The sequence below is a fragment of the Chrysemys picta genome, chromosome 2, assembly GCF_011386835.1.
Source record: "Chrysemys picta bellii isolate R12L10 chromosome 2, ASM1138683v2, whole genome shotgun sequence".
In the NCBI taxonomy this organism is placed as follows: domain Eukaryota; kingdom Metazoa; phylum Chordata; order Testudines; family Emydidae; genus Chrysemys; species Chrysemys picta.
Genome location: NC_088792.1, coordinates 78,360,906 through 78,382,687, shown reverse-complemented (window position 1 = coordinate 78,382,687; position 21,782 = coordinate 78,360,906). Strand labels below are relative to the sequence as shown.

The 21,782-nt window shown below is 41.6% G+C and overlaps 1 protein-coding gene across 1 annotated transcript in view; it reads left to right on the top strand.

Annotated features, from left to right (window-relative positions):
• The window catches only part of TRIM71 (tripartite motif containing 71), a 96,909-nt gene extending 76,547 nt beyond the window's left edge, over positions 1 to 20,362 (top strand). The window contains exons 3-4 of the mRNA XM_005278697.4: positions 8,541 to 8,675; positions 12,452 to 20,362. Of these exons, the coding sequence (XP_005278754.1) occupies positions 8,541 to 8,675; positions 12,452 to 13,903 (1,587 nt within the window). The 3' untranslated portion in view covers positions 13,904 to 20,362. The remainder of the gene's footprint in view (positions 1 to 8,540; positions 8,676 to 12,451) is intronic.
• Positions 20,363 to 21,782: the final 1,420 nt, after the last annotated feature.

The following is a 21,782-nucleotide window of genomic DNA, read 5'->3' as shown; positions in this document are numbered from 1 at the left end:
GTTTGTTTTAGTCCCCTTTCCTTCAGCTCCCCTCCCAACTCAAAACAATCCCCCCCCCATTTTTTTTTTCCATCTGGCTGGTCTCTGGCCTAGTCTATGGCTAGGTCTACAGTACGGAGGGTGAGGGGGGTCGTCGACCTAAGATACGCAACTTCAGCTACGTGAATAGCCAGTTCGACTTACCTGGCTGTGAGGACGGCGGCGAGTCGACCGCTGCCGCGCCGCCGTCGACTCCGCTTCCGCCTCTTGCCGTGGTGGATTTCCGGAATCGACGGCAGAGCCATAGGCGATCGGTTTTTATCGCGTCTTCACTAGACGCGATAAGTCGATCCCCAATAGATCGATTGCTACCTGCCGATCCGGCGGGTAGTGAAGATGTGCCCTTTGTTGAAAACTTAAACCTGCTTAATTAGGTCGATTTTAGGAATAGTTTTTACTTAAACCCAATAAATGTTGAGCGGAGACAAACTGATACATCTCTGGGTAGTCAGTTTTTACTCTGGGGAATATCATTGGATAGGGATTGGAGTAGGAACGCATTGGAAGCAGCGCTAACATTGCAGATACCAGCAAAACAATTGGAGCTTTCAGTTTTACCCTAATTTGACAAAATATTAAAAGCCAAAACAAATCCAGAAACACAACTTGTCACTAGTTGCTATTTTAACCCATCTGTTTAGCCTCAGGCCTTACCACTTGCAAATTAGATTTAAACTCATAAAGGTGCCCTCTTTCACACTGTCTCCCATTGTTCCCAATAGCGATGGTGCCAAAGTTCACTTACTGAGGGCTTGTCTACACTGGCACTTTACAGCGCTGCAACTTTCTCGCTCAGGGGTGTGAAAAAACACTCCCCTGAGCGCGGCAAGTTTCAGTGCTGTAAAGTGCTAGTGGAGACAGTGTACCAACGGTGAGAGCCGTGCTACCAACGGTGGGAGCTATTCCCTTTGTGGAGGTGTTGTTTTTTTTTTACACTACAGTGCTGGGAGAGCTCTCTCCCAGCACTATGCCACCACTACACAGCCACATTAAAGTGCTGCTGCACCAGCGCTTTAACGTTGCTAGTGAAGACTAAGATGCTGCTCCCTGACAGGATAGGGGAGCCACCATCTTAATTGAAGCCAGGCTGGCTTCACTTGTGTTGGGAACAATGGGAAACAGTAGGCGTCTTTGAAAGAGAGCACCTTTTGCAATGGTCCACTCTGGTTTCAGTCCCTCTGACCCCAGTATGAGATGGCAGCCATTTTGGAGGAGGGCAGTTCTTAATAGAATTATCTGTAGGATAACTTTAGCTGTCAATAGAAGCTGAAGAATACACTTTCCATTATGAAGGATTACAAAAAATGTCCATGAATCCTAAAAACGTCTCAAACTACTTGTTGCACCAAGTCTATTCAGTGGAGTGGGTGGAAGGAAAAACTGTGGTGAGGTGGGTATGTGCACAAGGAAATGGGGAGAGGGAAACTGACTGCTTTGCACTGCTCCAGAGTGTGATAAAGCAACCACGTGGTACTGGTGAAATTAGCCCTTAAAGCTTAAGTAAAAAGGCTTAAAGTTGATGATGCATATCTCCAAACCTTTAGAAATACAACATGTAACATTCTCTTTGGCATTCTTGTTTGGGGATTCATTTCTGAAAATTTAAATAATCTTTTACAAAAGGAAACTTCCCAGACAAAACTTGCTTAAATAGACTTAAGGTGGAGGCTACATATCTGTAGTTCTCAGAATAAACACATTACAGGGGATGTCCCTAAAACAAGTATTACTAATTCAGGAAATTCAAAGTTAGGGTCAAGGTGTAAATTTAAAAGAAATGTAAACATATTAAAATTTGGAAATGCTGTAGTAAAAGCACTTAGAAAACTTAACTCCACCTGTTGTGACCACATGAGTCAAATGAAAAATAATGTTTTTTTAGAAACCAGTTGAATTTAATCCAGACCACCTAATACCATAATATACTAATTATAATTGTTTTGCATGGTGTCATTATAGGCTAGAATTGAAATTACTTGCAAATGCACAGTTAAGACACCTATACCTTAACATGTTTGGATTCCTTCCAAATTTCCTGGTCTTGTAATGCTTTTTGTGATGATAATTATGACATCCCTGTAAGGATTTTACCCTTGAGTTACTGATACATACTTTCAACCTTAACTCTATTTTAATGTATTTTTTATATTCACAGCTAACATCTACATTAGCCAGATCCTTGACTTATGTAAATTGGTATAGCTACATTAATTTCAATGGAGCTATGCAGATTTACAAGAGCTGAGTATCTGGCTCTTGAGTGTCACATATGATTCAAAGGGACTGGAGCAAGTCCTTGTCTTTGAAAGATGCAAATTGTTTTCATGTAGTTTGTCAGTGGGATTATCAGGTAATCCTTTTATGTAGATTTTAAATGGCATATCTCTGTCAAATCTTGGAACAATAGGGAAAGAATGGTTCTAAAAAGTCAATCATTTTTATGCTACTAATATAAAAAATTAAATCAGTCTGATGGGAAATAATCAAGATGGAACTGTTTTTGGAAATTTATGCCAGCATTTGGCCCAGTTTCTAGCTTCTAGTATATTCATAGGAGAGAAATAAAAACTTGATGCAACATAATTTGTTATAGCATTTTATAATGATTGGATACTGTTTTCTTCATATATTCATCTTGCCTCCTTAAGAGTGGAAAACAGATGTGCTCTGACCTACATGTTTGAATATTCCTCAATGTACAAAATACACAGTTCATAAGCAGATCTCTAATGTTCCTTTTGTCTTTAAATAAACGCACCTCTTTTACTTTGAGTGTCAATCAGTTTTTAGTTTCTTCCAGCATCCAGCTGTGGCACCCTTGTCTTTATAGCACAATGAATGTAACTGATAATACCCCTTTAATATCAAGACATCTCTGAAGTCCTAGTCCCATGGTCTCTGGAGTGTCACAGTAGTAGCCTGTCTCATATTAAATTGCAGAATGCACTTCCTCAGTGTATGTAGTCCAGCCAGAAGATGCACTTCTCTGGTAGAGCCTGAAGTGTCCTTGAATGCCTCTGATACCAGTTTACTGTTCCCCCTTTTTGTGGCAGCTCCACAGAGCCCCACTCTGGCTATGGAGTATAGGAACTGGTTCAGCAGGTCTGGATCTGTTGTCTCACCTTGGAATGGAATGTTTGATTCAAGTTTTACATATTGGGCTCCTGAGCCCAGACCCTGCCTCTCACTATGTTTGTATATGCTGGGGTGTTTGTATAGCACAAGTGCTTTGAAAATGTAAAATGTTGTCTGTGTAAGTACTAAGTAATTATGCCTATTAATAATAAACTGAAAAATTACATATCCTCTTAAAAGCTCCCAGGAGAACAGACTATCCAAATAGAAGCTATTGCAGTGTATATATAATAATAGGTGCTTTAAAATCTGAAAGTAAGAATAATACAGTATGCCCGAGATTTCCTCTGATACTAGAGTTCTGTACACTTTACACAGTTGCTACTATACAAGTAGGTTTGTGGCAGAGAGCTGGCAGTATTGAAAGACTGCTGGCAGCAATAGCTCAGTGACTGGCAGTGTTTCAGTGCTGCAGCCATTCTTCATTGAGACTATTCTCACTTCCACAGTCAGCTGGGGTTTTGGAGTGACTGCTTTTTACACACGCACACGTTTTATTTGTATGTGGAGTATTTTAAGGTTTAGGCTATGAAAACAGGATTAAAAAGACAACAGAAGCTGAGGCAGGTCACATCCTGAAAGACCAGTCTTTGTCTTTGAGCACTACATTTTCATCATCTAGGTAGATCACTCCAAAATAACTAGAATTGATCAATAAATAGTATGACTCAGTAAACCTCATTTTGGGACTCTCTGTAGGAGGAGATGTGTTCTATGGATCAATATCCAACCCAAAATGGAGCTTATTCTTTTGTGGCCTTAACAGTAGAGTATTCCTGAGGTACTTAATGAAAACCAAGCTGAGAAAGAAACTGATACCTGAAACGAAGACAAATTTAAAAATTGAGCTTTGTGGCTGCCTGAACTGTGATTTCTAGAGAAGATGGAAGTGTCAAAACAGTGGGTAGCAGAATTTTGAAGTCTATGGAGAGGTAGGAGAGTTTTATTCAGATAGAGTTTAAAAGATTTCTACTTGAACTGGATAATTAGACTACAAAATCAGCCTTGATTGTGTGGAGGATTAATTTTATCTTGGATTTGTTCCTTGACTATCTTGAGGAAAGGTAACCTGTTAAAGGAAAATACAAAGATCCACATTTATCTTAATTATACACCGTGTTTAAAACAAAAAAACACACACACAAAAAACAAACCCACAAGGCTCCTAGCAGTATTAAAGTGACAGGTTTTTAAAATGAGATTACCTCTTGCTGTAGCTGGTGAAGCTCCAGTTTAATTTCAGAAACACTCACCTTTTCACTGCAGCAGAGGAAGCTGATAAATATTTAGATTACTTGGCCAATCGCAGGTGAGGTAGAAGATGAGCAATTCAGTTTGCACATCTCAGACTAGGACTGAATTAATCTGGCTCTGCCACCGTAGCTTCACAGGAGAGTTATGTATGCCTTCTGCTGAGCACTTGCTTTCAGATACTCTTTAGTTTTATTGTTTGTTTGTTTGTTTAAATGTAAAACGGGAATCATCTTCTAAACTATTCAGTTGGTCAACGCAGCTGGTTATTAGTTCTCAGAGTCCCCTTGGAAGGCTGTCTAAAGCAGACTTCTAAGAAGAAGTAGAACTTGCTTCTCATCTAACCCACGTATTCCAGCCCTTTCGTTGAAGGGGAGCTCTGTCTTGTTTCTGTGGGAGAGCTCACAGACAAGCAGACTGTGATTACAGGAATAAAAATGAGCTCCTCCCATCTCTATGCATCTTTCTCAGAATCCCCCTCATCACTCCATTCTCTCTGAGGCTGCAGTTCCTTGACCTAATCTGCTGAGCCACAGAATCTCCACTGTTCCTACAACACAGAATATTTGTTAATTTGGACTAAGTTATCCAGGCTTTGAGAGACTGAATTTAGGTGCCTGGAACGTCAATATCCCTTTTTTTGCAGTTTCCTTTTTAAAGTAACTTCCTCTCTACGCTTATCAAGGAGATCTTCTACCAGTCAGGAATATTGCTCCCCTTGTCTTAAATTTAGATGTTACCCACATTTATAATCAGATTATAGAGTTCTAGCATGACAGTCTTTTACTGAAAGTGATGTTCTTAAAAGTTCGTAACCCAAGTCAGATTTGATCCAGATGTCATAAGATTCTATAAACAACTTCCCTACCAACCCATCCAATGACCATTACCTCAAGACTCTATACCTAGTTTGAAGCCCTTACTAGATAGACAACTACTTACAACACTTTCTCTATTCTGTTTCTCAGGATTGAATTTCTGAGGATTATTAGCCTCAGCTGTCAAAACATGAGGCCCTAACCATACAACCCTGGTGTATTGCACCTTCCATGCTTCTGAAAATGGTATTTAGAAAGGAGTTTACTCTTACTGTGAAATTGAACAGTCCTTCACGGATAGTAGGAAATTGCCTTGTCTGCATTCTAACGATCTTTGTATCCTAAGGAAAAGTAATGTTATCTAGATGTTCACATGGCCTTCAATCTGTACATTTTTAGAAAAATAAACTCTTAATCTATCACCCAGTGATTGCATTTTTTAAATGAAAGTGGGTGAAATCTTTGATTGTCAAGTTGCTATAGTGATGTATATTGGAGGTCAACAGGGCCACAAGTGCCAACTCTGACCATATCTATGCAAGAACTTGGAGTGATCATAAAATACCAAAACCACAGTACTGGGTAGCAGAAGGCAGATTCTTTTGATTAGGATAAACGAGGCACATTGTAGTTTCAGTTGGGTAAACTTAGAGCCATGATTGTCAGAAATTAATACATCTTCATTATTGCCTTATTGATTTGTTGTCAAAAAGCACTGACCATGTTAAAAGAACTTCCAATCTTGGGGGAAATATATGGGTTTTGCTTGGTAGTGTAAAATATAAGTGAAGAGGCACAAAATAAGTTTCTGAAAACTACTATGGAACTGATATCTCCATGATAGGTCTCTGCCAAAAGTTTGACCAAAAAATTGTCTTTTTGCTTTATGCAGGGATGGAAAAAATGGTGGTGGTGAGTGGCACAGTTAGGGAGAAAAGGGGAATAGTCATTTTAATCACACAGCTGAGAGTAGTGAACTTTTAATATTGCTATCTTTAGATACATACAGGAATAGGCTTGGAGGAAAATAATAATCTGAAAAAACACTTCTGAGCATGCTCAGTAGGCATTAACTTTTTTAAAGCAAAGCCTAAGCTAGCCCTAGCCCTTTGACAGAACAATGCATGTTTCCCCGTGTAGTTCAGTAGTGGCTGATGCTTTCTGACATATGCCAGGATTTTTCTCTGTATGAGAAATTGTACAATATTTTTATTCTGACCCAAAGAAAAAACTCCCCTATCTGCAACAGGAACAAATTGTGAGCATAGGAAGATCTGATCATAATTTTTTGCTTCATTTTGCAATATTTTGCAAATGCTAAGCTTTCATTTAGATATTTTTCTCCATTGCAAACCTCCGGCTATCACAATGCAGAGATGTTGCTGCCTAGTAATCCAGCCTTGCAGAAAACTATCTCCAGCCAAATAATAGAAGTCCCAAGTTTAAGAACGTCCCAGTCCTACCACCACCACTATAGTAGTTCTGTTTTAAGGAGCCTTGATTTTAAAAATGCAAACTTGTAATTCATGAACTTCTGGGTTTACTTCAGGCTTTGCCACTGGCCTTGCCTATGTTACTTTAGATGGCACAGCCTTATGGCTCCTGACTTTCGTATTGTAGATGCAGCCTCTCAGTCTGACTTCAAGCATATCTTTTAGCTACTGTGATTCACTACCTATCTGTAAAATTGGTACTTAACTTCCTTGGGGTGGGGTCGGGTGATGTCTCTGTGAGTTAATTGTGTGAGGCTTAATTTTTAATTTAATATAGTCAAATTAACTTGTTCGGGGATTTTGTTTTGTTTTTCTGGGACTACAGACGCCCTCAAGTTGCCCTGCCAATTTTTATTTTTATATGTTTAAAGATACAAAAGAGCTCTCCCCTCTTGGTGTGTGAACGACAAACAGGAAGAAACGACTCACCTGCTATATTGGGGAGACAAAGTGCTGTCAAATGCACAGATAAAACACATTTTTTCTAAATTTTCAATTACAGTAATTTTTAGGTGTCACTTGTCTGAATTTATTTCTATCTCTTGTGGGCTCCAAGTGTGCCTTCTAAGTTGAGTCTCCTTTTTAATGTTTGCACAACACTTCTCTGACTGCATTGTATAAATGCTGATAGTTTCACTTTATTAAATATAGAACAGGAAAGTTGACTACACTTGTAGAGGACTTGATGTTTCAGTCTTTATCTAAGACTTGCTCATGTCTCCCCAGTTTTAAAGTGTCAATAGACTTACTTTTATTTTCATGTGCCACCACTCCTTTCTCCAAGTCATATATAAAAAGTATTGCTGTCTACATATAATTGACTTGCATAGAAATGGCATCCATTAGTACAGTGGTCCCCAAACTTCTGAGGGTCACAGCCCCCTTTACCCCTGTCCATGCCCCCACCCTGCCCAGGGCCAGGAGCAAGGCTGTGGCTCAAGGTGGTGGTGGGGGAAATGTGGACAACGGGAAGGGGGCTGAGGCTGGGGGTGGGTCTGGGGCCATACCAGGCACTGAGGTTGGGGGTGGGAGCAGAGCCAGAGCTGGGCTGCGGTTGGGGCCAGCAGTCTGGCCTGCAGCAAGGTGCAGCTCCGCTCCCAGCCTTGCTCCCAGCCTCTGCTCTGGGCCAGGAATGGAGCCGAGGCTGGGAGTGGGACTGGGAGCCAGGGACAGCTGGGAGCAGGACCAGAGTAGAGCTGGGGGCAGGAAAGGTCTGGGTGACGCTCCCTCCCTACCCCTGTGGGGGCTGGCCTGGGCCCCCTCCTCCCGGATGTTCCTTCAGGCCCCCCCATGGGGGCATGTTCCACACTTTGGGGATCTCTGCATTAGTGGAAAACAGAAGTCTTACTAGAAGACTAGACTTGTATCCTGTAGTAAATGTATTGTTAGTCTAAAATACTTGGGGATAAGAAGGTCATTTTGGATTCTCAACATACCTGTCTAAAGAATGTAGGTTTGATATCGAACTTAACATGTGCATACTGGACCAAATTGTACATTAACTTGAATCCTGTGCAACTCCACTGGTATCAGTGGGGTTTGCACAGGCTATATTGGGGAAGAATTTGGTCCTATGTAGAGAATTTTGTATAAATTCCAACATCTAATATGTGAAACTGACATGCACTCAGGAAAACTACATGAAAACAACTGCCTTGAACTTTGTCCTACAGCAGCATTATGAGAGCACATTGACCTGTTTCTGTTCTAGTGCTGGAGGCATTGGGTTAAATGTAAGAACCATCACCTCATGCAACTTAAATTGGTTTGACTAAGCAATGTGTGTGTTCTGTTTATTCTCCAGCTGAGTATTGAACAGGCCCAAGCTGTGGCAGAGCAGGTTGAGATGAAAGCAAAGGTGGTGCAGTCTGAAGTCAAAGCTATGACATCTCGACATAAGAAGGCCCTGGAAGAACGGGAGTGTGAGCTGCTGTGGAAGGTAAAAAGCTTTTTATAGAGGTATATTTATCTGTTCTAATTACTAACAATTAAACTTTTAAGATGGAAATCTGACCTGTCTTTAAATTAGAATAGGGCAATGGTATGATACCCTTGTGTTGAGTGGTATTTACAACACAGGTAGTACCATTTTAAAATCGAGTTGAGGATTAAGGTAGTTTCAACATGAATGAGGATGGTAGAATCTGGCTCGTAATAAATATATATCCATTAGATTCGAAATGTGTACTTTTTAGAACAAAAATGTACTGTCACATAGGAATGAATAGGAAATGCAGTAGCCCTGATTATTGCTGGATTCACAAACAGAGCTGGCCAAAACACAGGATTTCTGGTTCACAGTGAAATTTTGAAATTTGGTTTCTGTCGGACTTCTGCATGGCCCTGCAGCAGCACTGCACAGCTCTTGGAACAGGACTTGTTCAGTTAGGGTTACCATACGTCCGTTTTTTCCCGGACTTGTCCGGCTTTTCGGCAATCAAACCCCCGTCTGGGGGGAATTGCCAAAAAGCCGAACATGTCAGGGAAAAATACCGTCCGGGCACTTCCTCTCCCGCGGCTGCTCTGCTCCTCCCCGGACTCAGACTTCGGCTCTGTTTAAGAGCCAAGCTGCCCGAGCCAGCGCTACCGGCTTCGGGCAGACCCTGTGCCGCCGGAGCAGAGCAGCTGGAGCCGGGGAGGGGAAGTACCCAGCCGGCGGCTCAGGGTCTGGAGGCAAGGGGAGCTGCCCGAAGCCGGTAGCGCTGGCTCTTAAACAGAGCCGAAGTCTGAGTCCGGGGAGGAGCAGAGCAGCTGGAGCCGGGGAGGAGAAGTGCCTGGCCAGGGGCGCAGGGTCCGGAGGCATAGGGGCTGCCCGAAGCCCGAATGCTACCGACTTCATGGTTTGCCGGGCAGCCTCCAGACCCTGCGCCCCCGGCTGGGCGCTTCCCCTCCCGGGCTCCAGCTGTGCTGGGGAAGCGCCAGCCGGGGGCGCAGGGTCTGGAGGCTGCCCGGCAAACTGTAAAGCCGGTAGCGCTCGGGCAGCCCTTTTCGCGTGGCTGGGAGGGAGGAGGGGGAGTTAGGGCTGGGACTTTGGGGAAAGGGCGGAGTTGGGCGGGGCCGGGGTGGGAAAGGGGCGGGCCGGGGCAGGGCTAGGGCCTGTGGAGTGTCCTGACTACTACTTCAAGTGATGGTCCCTATTATAGTCCACTGAGGATTCATACATGTGAACCATGCATCTGCAGCTGGAGATTTTGAAATTAGTAGTGTCCATTGGTCCATGCTGAGCCCTTGTCTTGCCTCATGGTTTTGTCCAAGGTGATAAAGGGCGGGGTGGACCAACTGCATTTCCAGTTCCCAGGGCCGGCTCTGGCCCCAGGCAAAAAAGCCTCCGCCCCCACCCCGCACCCCCCAGCGCGGCAGGGGAGGGCGGCTGGAGCCCCGGGGGGAGGGCAGCGAGCCCCAGCCGGGGCTCCGCTCTCCCCGGCGGCCAGAGTGCCGGGGGCAGGGCGGCAAGTCCCGGTCGGGGCTCCGCTCTCCCCGGCGGCGAGCCCCGGCCGTGGCCCAGCTCTCCCCGGAGCCGGAGCACCGCGCCGCCCCCCTCCAGGTGCCGCCCCAAGCACAAGCGTGGTGGGCTGGTGCCTGGAGCCGGCCCTGCCAGTTCCTTCTTGCTGCTGCATGGTCTGGGTTGGAACTGTTAGTGTCCTCTTTTGCGTGTAATGCACTTAAAAAATATACAGTTGTACACAGCTAGTTTTAGAGTGGTTTATTGTTTTTATGGTGGTTTTATAGTTTTAAGAGTAGAATTGGGGTTTTGAGGGGGAGTTTTGCTCAGCGTGAGTCATTTCTCTCTCTTTCGCTCCCCCTTCCCCTCGCGTCCCCCGTCCCCCCCCCATGCAGGTACTGGATTATGCGGAAACCTGCTTTAAAATATGTGCCTCCTGCCTGTGTTCCTTCTCAGTTCAAGCCTCCAGACAATTTAGTGGAGGACTGTAAATGACACAAGTGATAAAATTAAAGACTTTGCTCAACTAACTATTTCATATAAAATAAACGGGCTTCACTATGTAACCATTCACTGCATTTATACTCCCGTTCTGAGGTGATCAGTCCCTGAATGAGAAGAATGGGTATAAACCTTTCTCTGCTGGATGGGTGTGCCTATCTAAAATCAGTGTAGTATTCTTTTTATAATCAATTATAACAACAGTTTAATTAGCATTAAATCCACCTTTTTTTACCATAATTAAATATTTTCTATTTTCTCATTGGCTATTTAACATTAAATACTTTAATTAGCATCAGAATAAAAACATATCAATAACTATCAATGTAACATTTTCCAAAATATTAGCATTTTATTAAAAACAAGTAAGGGCCAAAATATGTTTACAACGTGACCTGGGGTTATTTCCTAACTTATCTCCAACTTGCTTCTAAGCTGTCTCACTTATTTCACCCAGCATTAGTCCTCACTGTTGTAAAGCCCCAAACTTAGGCCCAACAACATGTTCTTCACTTATATTTTTAGCACATTTCTATTTCAGAAAAACAAACATCACTTCGATAAGCTACACATCTCTAAATTTTGAATGTTGCTATTGTGACATGAACTAAGCTTTTGATTTTCCTCATTTTAAAAAACTGAACAAAAAAAAAAAAGGTAGAGAATATTTTTACCACTTCCCAGCACTCCTTTGCACAGGTGTGATTCCACATGTTCACAGACACCAGATTTATTTTCAGAATTAATTTTAAAATAGTTTGCTTTTTTGAAATGTATTTGTAAAAGAGGAAATGACCAACTGCTGACAGCTTTGTCGAAGTTTTTCTTTTAACTCAGTACATCCAGAAAAAAAAATGTAAGTAGCATTTTAGGCCTAACTTTTCAGAAGTGATTAGTGACTTTCTAGTCACTTTTGAATATTAGGCCTTAGGGAGCTGTTCTAAGGAAAGGATGAGAATCTTTTTAAAATGTCCATGTTGAAAACACACTTGGCAGAAACTGCCTGCCTTGTAAGTTTAATAACACATGTCCACACTTCCATTGCAGAACTTCTTCCTTCATCTGTTAAACAGTCAAGCAAACATATAACTGCAGTCCTCAAACATGATGCACATTGACCAGATGGATACACTAGCTGAAATTTCTGAATGTTTGCTTGGCTGCATAACTGATGCTGGAGGTACACTCTGCAACAATGAAGTGATTACACATTTCATTAACTTTCCAAGGCCTGTGTTTTTGCCATTAACATCTTGAATGGATTTCTAAAGTACTGAAGAATATATATATCTATATCTATATAAAACTGAAAAAAAATTGTCACTCTGCCTATAAATCCTATTATGCCAGTCACTTAGTGCTCCCTGTGACTGGAAGATGGGACAATTGCAAAGCAAGGAGACTATTTTTAGTTAATAATAATGACCTTTCTTTTAAATAGCAAACTAATGCAGCAAAACTTCATGGCAGAAGTGTGTGTTGCTTTTAAGTAAGGCTATATTTGTCAGAGGAGGGACCAGTGATTCTCAGCAGGTTCATTTTGCAATAAGCATCCACATTTCCCCTAATTATTTTCCTCACATGGACCACATCTTCATAGAGAGTTTGTCCTGTAAACCACTTCCCCATCCATTCATAATCTCCTAACATCCCTGTGGCAACTACACTACAATTTTATATAGGAATTAGGAAAGCAACACTAGAAAAATATTTCTGAACTGCTAGCTGTCTTTTAATATAAATGTAATGGGTTTGTTTTGTTTGTTTTTAAGGTGGAAAAGATTCGTCAAGTTAAAGCCAAGTCCCTTTACCTGCAAGTTGAAAAGTTGCGTCAGAATCTAAATAAACTGGACAACACTATTAGTGCAGTTCAGCAGGTCCTAGAGGAGGGTCGTAGCATGGATATTCTCCTGGCTCGGGATCGCATGCTGGCTCAAGTGCAGGAACTGAAGAATGTGAGAGGCCTTCTACAGCCGCAGGAGGATGACAGAGTCATGTTCACTCCTCCTGACCAGGCTCTGTATATGGCCATTAAATCAATGGGGTTTGTCAGCAGTGGGGCCTTTGCTCCTCTGACCAAAGCCACTGGGGAAGGTCTCAAACGTGCACTACAGGGCAAAGCGGCCTCCTTCACAGTGATAGGCTATGACCATGATGGTGAACCACGCCTTTCAGGGGGCGATATGATCTCTGCAGTGGTGATGGGCCCTGATGGAAACCTATTTGGTGCAGATGTCAATGATCAGCAGAATGGAACCTACCTGGTCAGTTACAGACCACAGCTGGAGGGAGAGCATCTAGTCTCTGTCATGATGTGCAACCAGCACATAGAGAACAGTCCGTTCAAGGTCATGGTAAAATCTGGGCGCAGTTACATTGGCATTGGACTACCAGGGCTTTCATTTGGCAGCGAGGGAGACAACGATGGCAAGCTCTGTCGCCCCTGGGGAGTTTGCGTAGACAAGGAAGGGTACATCATGGTTGCTGATCGCAGTAATAACCGCATTCAGGTGTTTAAGCCCTGTGGCACCTTTCACCACAAATTTGGCACCTTGGGTTCCAGACCTGGTCAGTTCGATCGCCCTGCTGGTGTTGCCTGTGATATCTCGCGTAGGATTGTCGTGGCTGACAAGGATAATCATCGCATCCAGATCTTTACATTTGATGGGCAGTTCATTCTGAAATTCGGGGAAAAGGGAACCAAGAATGGGCAATTCAATTACCCATGGGATGTGGCAGTCAATGCCGAGGGCAAAATCCTGGTCTCTGACACGAGGAACCATCGGATTCAACTGTTTGGACCTGATGGTGTGTTTCTGAATAAATATGGCTTCGAAGGGGCACTCTGGAAGCACTTTGATTCTCCAAGGGGTGTGACTTTCAATCATGAAGGCCATCTGGTAGTGACAGATTTCAACAACCATCGCCTCCTGGTCATCCATCCAGATTGCCAGTCAGCACGCTTCCTTGGGTCAGAAGGCACCAGCAATGGCCAGTTCCTGCGCCCACAAGGCGTGGCTGTGGATCAAGAAGGGCGCATCATTGTGGCCGATTCTAGGAACCACCGAGTGCAGATATTTGAGTCAAATGGTAGTTTTTTATGCAAATTTGGCACTCAGGGAAGTGGCTTTGGTCAGATGGACCGACCTTCAGGTATAGCTGTCACCCCTGATGGCATGATTGTTGTGGTTGACTTCGGAAACAATCGAATTCTCGTCTTCTAATCTGTGTTTTCTGAATTAGGAAGAAACTGTCTCAGGGAAATTCTTTTTAAGAGAACGAAAAAATACAACGTTAATTCAAACCTACCTCATCTTTAATTTTTTACAGATGAATGTACTTATCTTTTCTGCAGGGAGTGATCCTGTAAAGTTATAAATTCTATCTACCTCATTATCTTTGTGTTCTCCCTCTCTCTCCTCCTCTTCTCCCCCCCCCCCCCCGCCCCCCAGCAGTAAGTTTTACCTCTTCCCCACATGGGGCATCATGCACAAACATGTGTTGCTGTGCACATTAGGTGGTTGCGTGATGAATTCTGTAGACGAAGCCAAAAAGGCGCTCTATAATTTTTTTAAATGGGGGGGGGAATTAGTAGCATTAGATATTTGTAGAAGATTTGTGTTCTTGATCGTACTGTGGTTTTTGCGGGGGGGGAGGGTTTGGGGTTTTTTTTGTTTTGTTTTTGTTTTTTTAAATGCTGCTGCAGCAGAGAACTTTTTCCTGTTCTCCTTTTTATACCTCATTGTGTTTGATTTATTGTTCAACATAGTGTCTTGTTCCCAGAAGACTTTGATCTTTTTGTGGAAGTGGGTGGGGTTCACTAGTCAGGAAAAGCAAGTTTGCTTTTTTGCATATGTGTTTTGAAAAATGCAGTAATCCTACAGCACAAAGTGAAGCCCCTGTGAAAATGCACAAATTTCTTGGGGAGGGGGGGAAGTCATTTTTGGTGACTTAGTGTAGTTGTCATAAAAAGTTTAATGAAAAAAGCAGGACTTTCTGTAATGTGTTCTCTATTCTATAATTTCTTTATAGCCTTTTGTCTGATTATTAGTCACATTTTAAAAACAAGGTTCCATTCTTCCTTCCATTGTATGTATGTCACTGTTATGTGTATCGATGCCTGTTACAAGGAGCATCAAAACAGGGAAGAATTGAACCCTGGAGTTAAAATTTGTTTCATGTGAAATGGCTGTGGGGTTTTTTTTTGTTTTGTTCCCATAAAGGCTTTAGTTAGGGGAGTAAAGAAAGATTAATAGGTTTGTCAGGACAAAGTAAATTTTCCCAAAAATAAACAATAAAGCACAACTTTGGAAATTCAGGGTGCATTTCAGAGAAGTCCACATTTTTAAAAAATCAGATCACAAAACCAGTCAGTGACATCAGCTGAACTTTTTGTTTTCTTTTTCCTTCATCCCTCCCCTAAAAAAAAAAAAAAAAAAAGTTGGATTGAAAGGTTCGAAGAACATTTTTTAATGTACAGGCATTCTTAATGGCCCCTGGTGAAAGGTAGCCAGCATGAGGCAAAATGGAGCCATATAAAAGCTCTGCATCGTCATTCCATGGCATCACCGAAAAACTGCATTTAAAATGGTGACAGCGTCTAAAAACTATACTAGCCAGATTCTTTAAACTCTAAACTGCAAAATTTAGCTCCAATGGGGATAGGAATTTCTTGTTTTTCTGAGCAGCTGAGATTTTGAGGAGGGGCTTTGGTTACCAAGCCATGGGAATTTGATTCCTTAGTGGATTACAGTCCACATTTCAATAGCTTGCATCTTAATATGTTAGCTATTGATGTTGACATGGACTCTTGAGAAATTGCCTTGCCTTCTGGATAGGACTGGTATTGGCAAACCATAAAGGCTAATATAGGGGGTGGAGAGTTTTTGCACTATGCAGAAATTGAAGAGTTCATGCATCAATTAGTTTTTTTTCCCCCTCTGCAGTGGTGTAAAATTAGTGTTATCAATTCCAGCAAGAGAAGAGCCCTGATTGAGAAGCAAGGTTATTAACTAAAAGGCTGAAGGAGAAAGGGTTCATCTCTTCCCCCCAGCCACCACATACACAAGCAATCTGAAAAATTGAAGGACTCTTTTCATATTAATAAGAAATTTCAAGGTGCACTTTCACTTGCTTCCACTGCTTTCCCTATTACTATAACATTTCCAAGAAATTCATTTCCTGTTTTTAGAAATTCTAATCATTGTCCAGGCTTATGACAGCAGCCACTTAGGAAGGTGAGGATTTTAAGAGGTGGACAATGAAGAGGGAGGCAGTGAGATCACAAGAACCCTTTTAAAACAGAAAAACCTCTAAATTACACAGGATAATGTAACTGTGCTACTTTCAGCTAACACCTCATGAAGCAAATGCTCAGCAGTGGGTATCGGCTGGGCTTAATTTTAGGGATAGTGTTGTTGTTTTAAAACAAAATCCAAGATAATCTTTTAGAGAGATCGGTCATTAAACTTGTATATGGCTCTTCAGAATTCGTGTGTAATAGAAAGCAAATTACTCCTTTTAGCTTTTGCAGCCCACTTTCCTTCCTTTTGTGGTAGCCTATGGAAGTTGATATTGTTTGTTTGTGTGTTTTTCTGTGTTTTTCACTGAGAGATTTGTAACTTGGCTGTGAAAACAAATTAGACTCAGAGACCCAGATACCAAAGATAACCGGTTGAAAGCTTTAATTTGACAATTTGCAGAATCCTTCCATTTCACCTCTTTGTCTTATTAAAAATGCTTGGCCTTTTTACCTTGACCTTTGTGGTTGCCACTGCTGGATTATGTCAGAAAAGCTATTATGCTTAATGCTTGTTGATGTTGCCCTTTTGTATTTTCTGTTCTCCCTGCGTGCCCCCCTCCCCATCCCCCAGGCATTTTTTTTTTTAAAGTATTTAGCTGCTCCTGGCATGCTTTGAGTTGAATTGCAGAAAAATTCTTCTTGTTTATCTCCATCACTATATAGTATAGAGATGTGAAGGCTGGTGGAATTTCCATTGACCTTCACCATGTCATATTATGTTGCTGCACAAGACTGGGGAAGGCCACACGCCTGTCTTTATTTGGGGGAGGCACAATGTCTTCCTTTACAGTTGCTGTTTACTTAATTTACTGGATCTGCTTACAGCTCAAACAAGACTATTTGACTTCAAAGTGTTTCACATCACGTTGGGAGGCTTTTGTTTAAAAAAAAAAAAAAAAAAAAAAAAGGCTGTGTGGCTACCCAAATGATTTCCTATACTGTTACTGTAATAGATAGTGCTAAGCACACTTGCTCTCATTGAAAAATATTAGTGTAGCTTATAAAATGGAGTGCTTATAATGCAATGAGAGTAAGTAGTGTAATATTATAGGAAAAGTTTAATGCCAACATCATATGCCCCATAGGGGCTTGTTTATTTGGTATGTAATTGGTAGGATTTCAAATCTGGCTCAACGTTTGTTCTATGTATGTTCATGGACAATTGTTGGATAATGCTTCCACTGTCCTGATACATGTAGAAAATAGGGGAATAGACATACAGGACAGGAGTGTAGGAAAGGTAAGCAAAGGTCTGACACTGGGTTGCAAACTCCTGAATTTTCTTAAACTGTTCAGTATAATCTCCTGAACTGGTGGTAGTGGATTAGGGGAAGGAGAAGGTTGGTTATCTCTTCACCCCCACCTCCAGTCTCTAGCTTTGGAGAAGAATAACAGATTTGGATCTACAGACTTGTGCACTGAATGCTCCCAAAGGAATTTAACTGTGCCAGGTTAAATCAATGTTGGCTGTCAGTAAATTTTCGCCATCTCCTAATTCAGCCATATGAAGCAGTCCTGTTATTTCAAAACTGTTTTAGTGAGAGTTTCAGTGATGTCCTGGCTGAGGGCTTATGAGGCAGCCATGGTGCTAGATGATGCAGTACCCTCCGGTAAGTCACTCCTTTAATTTGTACCCTTTAAGTATAACTTATATGGGGAAGCCCACAAGTGCATACCATAAAGAGGGAAAAACCTAAAATTTAGTGTATATGAGGGCCAAAAATAATCAAGTTGGAAACAGAAGAAGGCACTTCGTTGTGGCATTCCATTGGAATTGCTGGCGATCGACTCAGTCTGTTTAGTTATAGTTGAGCCAAATTAATTTATTTCAAGAGCAGTCTTTAGGCTTGATCCAGCCATATGTTTTATTTCTTTTGAAGATCATAAAATTTCTATGTTCAGTTCTGGTTTTTAAAAAAATGTGCCAAAGTGTTTTTATTTTTATTTGTTAAAGGAGTGTATCCAAATGGTGCCAAAAGGTAATAGGGTATTTAAAAAATAAAAATAGAGATGTTTAGACAAACAGTTTGGAGCTGTCTAAAAAATTAAACACTGGTACTTGCGTTAGACAAATATTGTACCTCAGGTCCTTGAGTCCTTTGGAGATCAGTGAAACCCAGTTTGCTCTGGTACAGAATGCACAAATAGAGACCCAACTGTTTTTGTTTCTTAAAGTTCTACCTCACCATGGAGAAGTAAAGCATCTACCTCAATGTAGTATCAGACAGGTCTCAGAAGAAAGTGTTAGTCTGCATGCAGGGGAAGGGTACATCCTGCCTGTAGGATACGCATTTTTGTTTAAATGGAAATATTAGATGTGTACAAGTGGCTATTTTTTTGTTGTTGTTGCCTCCCTGTGGAAATATTAGGCTGCCCTTGCTAAAGAACTGTAAATAAAACCAAATATTCGTACACTCAGGCAAATTGATTCTAATCATCCTCCTGTAAGTTTGACTCATTTTCACTAGAAATTATGCAAACTGAAACTATTTTTTTTTCAGTATTATGACACTACTGGTTGACATGACATACTTTGTGTCTTTATTTGCAGAGTTCTTATGTCCTTAAGACCTTTAGGTCTTCTCTCTACAAGAGAAAAATATTTTATCTATTTTTGCATGCCTACAAATGTATCCTGTCAGAAAAGACTCTAAGGGTATAATTTCTTTAAACGCAATGCTATACCAAATGCTTGAAGGGAATGAGATTGATTCTTTGACTTGGTGATTGTATATGTAGTTTTCTTGATGCAACGGGATGTTTTCCACCATGACAGTGCAACCAAGTTCCTGTTCCTGGAAGGCAATTCAGACTGAATGTTCTTACCAGAGGCAGCCGTTGTGTTGGGTTTTTATTTGACTTTAATAGTGGCATTCAACAGACCCATTATTTTACATGTGGAGTAAAGTTTAGAGAAGCACATTATCAGATTACTGTATTAAAAATTCTTGTTTTTCTTCCCTAGTCATTGTTGAGTGACAAAAGTTAGAAGAGTGGGTACAGAAAACCACTAATGGTTATATGCTGTGTTGGGTTTGGTAAATGTTATGGTGGAAAATGTACCTTGATGTCTTTTTAAGTGATCTTACGGGTTAACAAGCCAATTTGGCATCTTTTTCCATCATGGTTTAACCAATAATGGTTCTAAAAAAGATTTGTGTACCTGCATGGTCTTAGACCTTCTCTTAATGATTGTATCAGCTTACAAACTCAGGTAGATATTTTTGTTTTAAAGCTCTTTTTACAGAGCCTTACTGACTGAATGTTACGTGTCTATGTAGTGAAGTAGGGTAGATACCTTTCTTTAAACTACCAGACCAGTAAACTCCTTTATAGGTTTGTAGAATACTTCTCAGTCTATGTAGTAGTTTCCTACTGATGTCTTGTTTCTGAGTTTTGCTTTTTTTTCCTCCTAAAATGACTAAAAAGTTTTTAACTAGTTTGTAAGGTGTGTTTAGTCACCCAAATTGGCGGGGGGAGGGGAGGGTTCTTACTGTATGTGACTATTGTTTGTATTGTGCATTACTTGTCATGCCTATCTTGGTTGGTGGTTGATGCATTTTAAGTAAAAAGAGTGAGGGCCCATACATACCATTTAATTTGGTCCTTTGTTGAGGCATAGTTTCAGTGAAATTGGAAACATCAAAAACAAATGGAAGCTCTATCCAATTAAGACCAATGTAACAAATTCTGTAGACAGTTTAAGTCCTCGCTTGATTTACTGTAGATACAAGCCCATCTTATAAAATGTAATTACAAAATTAGAAGTACTGTCATCTTGATATAGTTCAGCACAGTAATGCCATGAGCTTCGAGAATGATTCTGTCAGTTCTTGGAAGTTGTGCATCTTGAGTCAATTGCTCTTGTAGTTTCCTGTTCTGCTGGACTCTACTTTTCTATTTTAGTGATTAAGCATGCTGTTTTCCTAATAAGAAAAAGTGCTCAGTGGGACAGACATTGCTCTGAGCAGCTCATTAAAAACAGAGCATTTATAACTGTTAATGGAACAGGTCATGTCAAAAAAACCCTTCCATTAACACAACCCCCACCATCCAAAAAAGGGTTCACTTGTCTATTTAGACAAAAATTGCTGGGCTTTGTAACTTAAAATGTTACGTACTGCAAAGAAGAAAGCATGACAGGTTATGGGCAAACTGTTATGTAGAACAAACTAACAATGTTAGAGAACTCTTGTGTTACTGGAGGCTTCTGAATGTATCTTTGTGGTCCATAGAGAAGGCTGAAGGATGTAGCAAGGAGATGATGTATCAGCTACTGGCAGCCTTAAAACAAAGTCAGTGTCTCTCTGGACTTTAAAATGTTCCTATGCAGTTTATTTTATTTTTGTTTAATCAAATAAATGTGAGTTTTTCATGGCAAGCTTGGGTCTCTTGTGTGTGTATATTATCCATTTAAAAAAACTTTGTTGCATCCTGTAAGAAAGGACAAAGCACATCTTGGAGAAAGTGAAACTGGTTCTCTGTAAACGATAAAGCTTCTAAAACAAAAATTGAGGAAGTGTATGTCGTGTTCTGAAAGACCAGAGGAATAAAGTATAGGAAATGTGAGACCTTTGTTGAAAATACACCAAATTCTCTTTCCCAATAATATGTAGGTAATGGTATTTTGTTGCAAGGCCAAAATGTTTTCAATTTAACAAACAGTTGGTTTTGCACCGTGCCTTTATAAATCAATATCACTTTTGTGAATGAAGGATGGTCTGTGGTTAAGGCATGGGCCTTGTGTCAAAATATATCTTCAGTTCTTCCAGAGAGTTCCTGTGTAGCCTTGGACAAGTCGATTAATTTTGGTGCCTCCATTTCTTCTTCAGTAAAATGTGGGTGATAACTGCTTTACCTCTCAGGGTGCTTAATTTGTTGTTTGTGAAGTATATTGGGAATCTTATGGCAGACACAAGTGCCAGGCAGCACAATTTAGCTTAAAGATCGCATAATAATTGGTCATGCAGGCAGCAGTCCTCTTTAGCTCACACAGCTTTGGATAAATGTTGAAAGAAAATATGGGGAGGGAGGTCTTCAATAGACATGGAGATGAGAGAATTAAGTGGGTGAGAGGATGCATAGTGTATGGGGGGGTGAAATCTAGAGCTTCCATTGTGATGTAAACAGCCGTTACCCAAGTTCCCTCTAAGCTGCGCAGTCGCGCAGCAGGCTATCAAGGGCTGCGCAGGTGGGGGGACAGGTGCCTCTCTCCTGGCCAAGGAACTACTGTGGCCAGGGAGAGGCACCCCTCCCCCGGCTACAGGCATGAGAGAGGGCTGGGGGAGTTTGCAGCCTGCATCCAAACCTTTCATCCCTGGCCCCACCGCCAGAGCCCTCACCCCCTGCATCCCAATCCTCTGCCCCAGCTCTGAGCCCCCTCCCACACTCCAAACCCCTCGGCCCCACTCCACATCACCTCCATATTGGTGCACATAACAAAATTCATTCCACACATGGACCTAAAAAATTAAGAGGGAACATTGGAAGTTACCACATAAGAACGGTCATACTGGGTCAGACCAAAGGTCCATTTAGCCCAGTATCCTGCCTTCTGACAGTGGCCAGTACCCAATGCTTCAGAGGGAATGAACTGAACGGGGCAATTATTGAGTGATTCAGGAGTAATCCTTTCGTCCAGTCCCAGCTTCCGGTAGTTAGAGGATTAGGGACACCTAGAGCATGGGGTTGTGTCCCTGACCATCTTGGCAAATAGCCATTGATGGACCTATCCTCCATGAACTTAGCTAATTCTCTTTTGAACTCAGTTATACTTCTGGCCTTCATAAAATCCCCTGGTA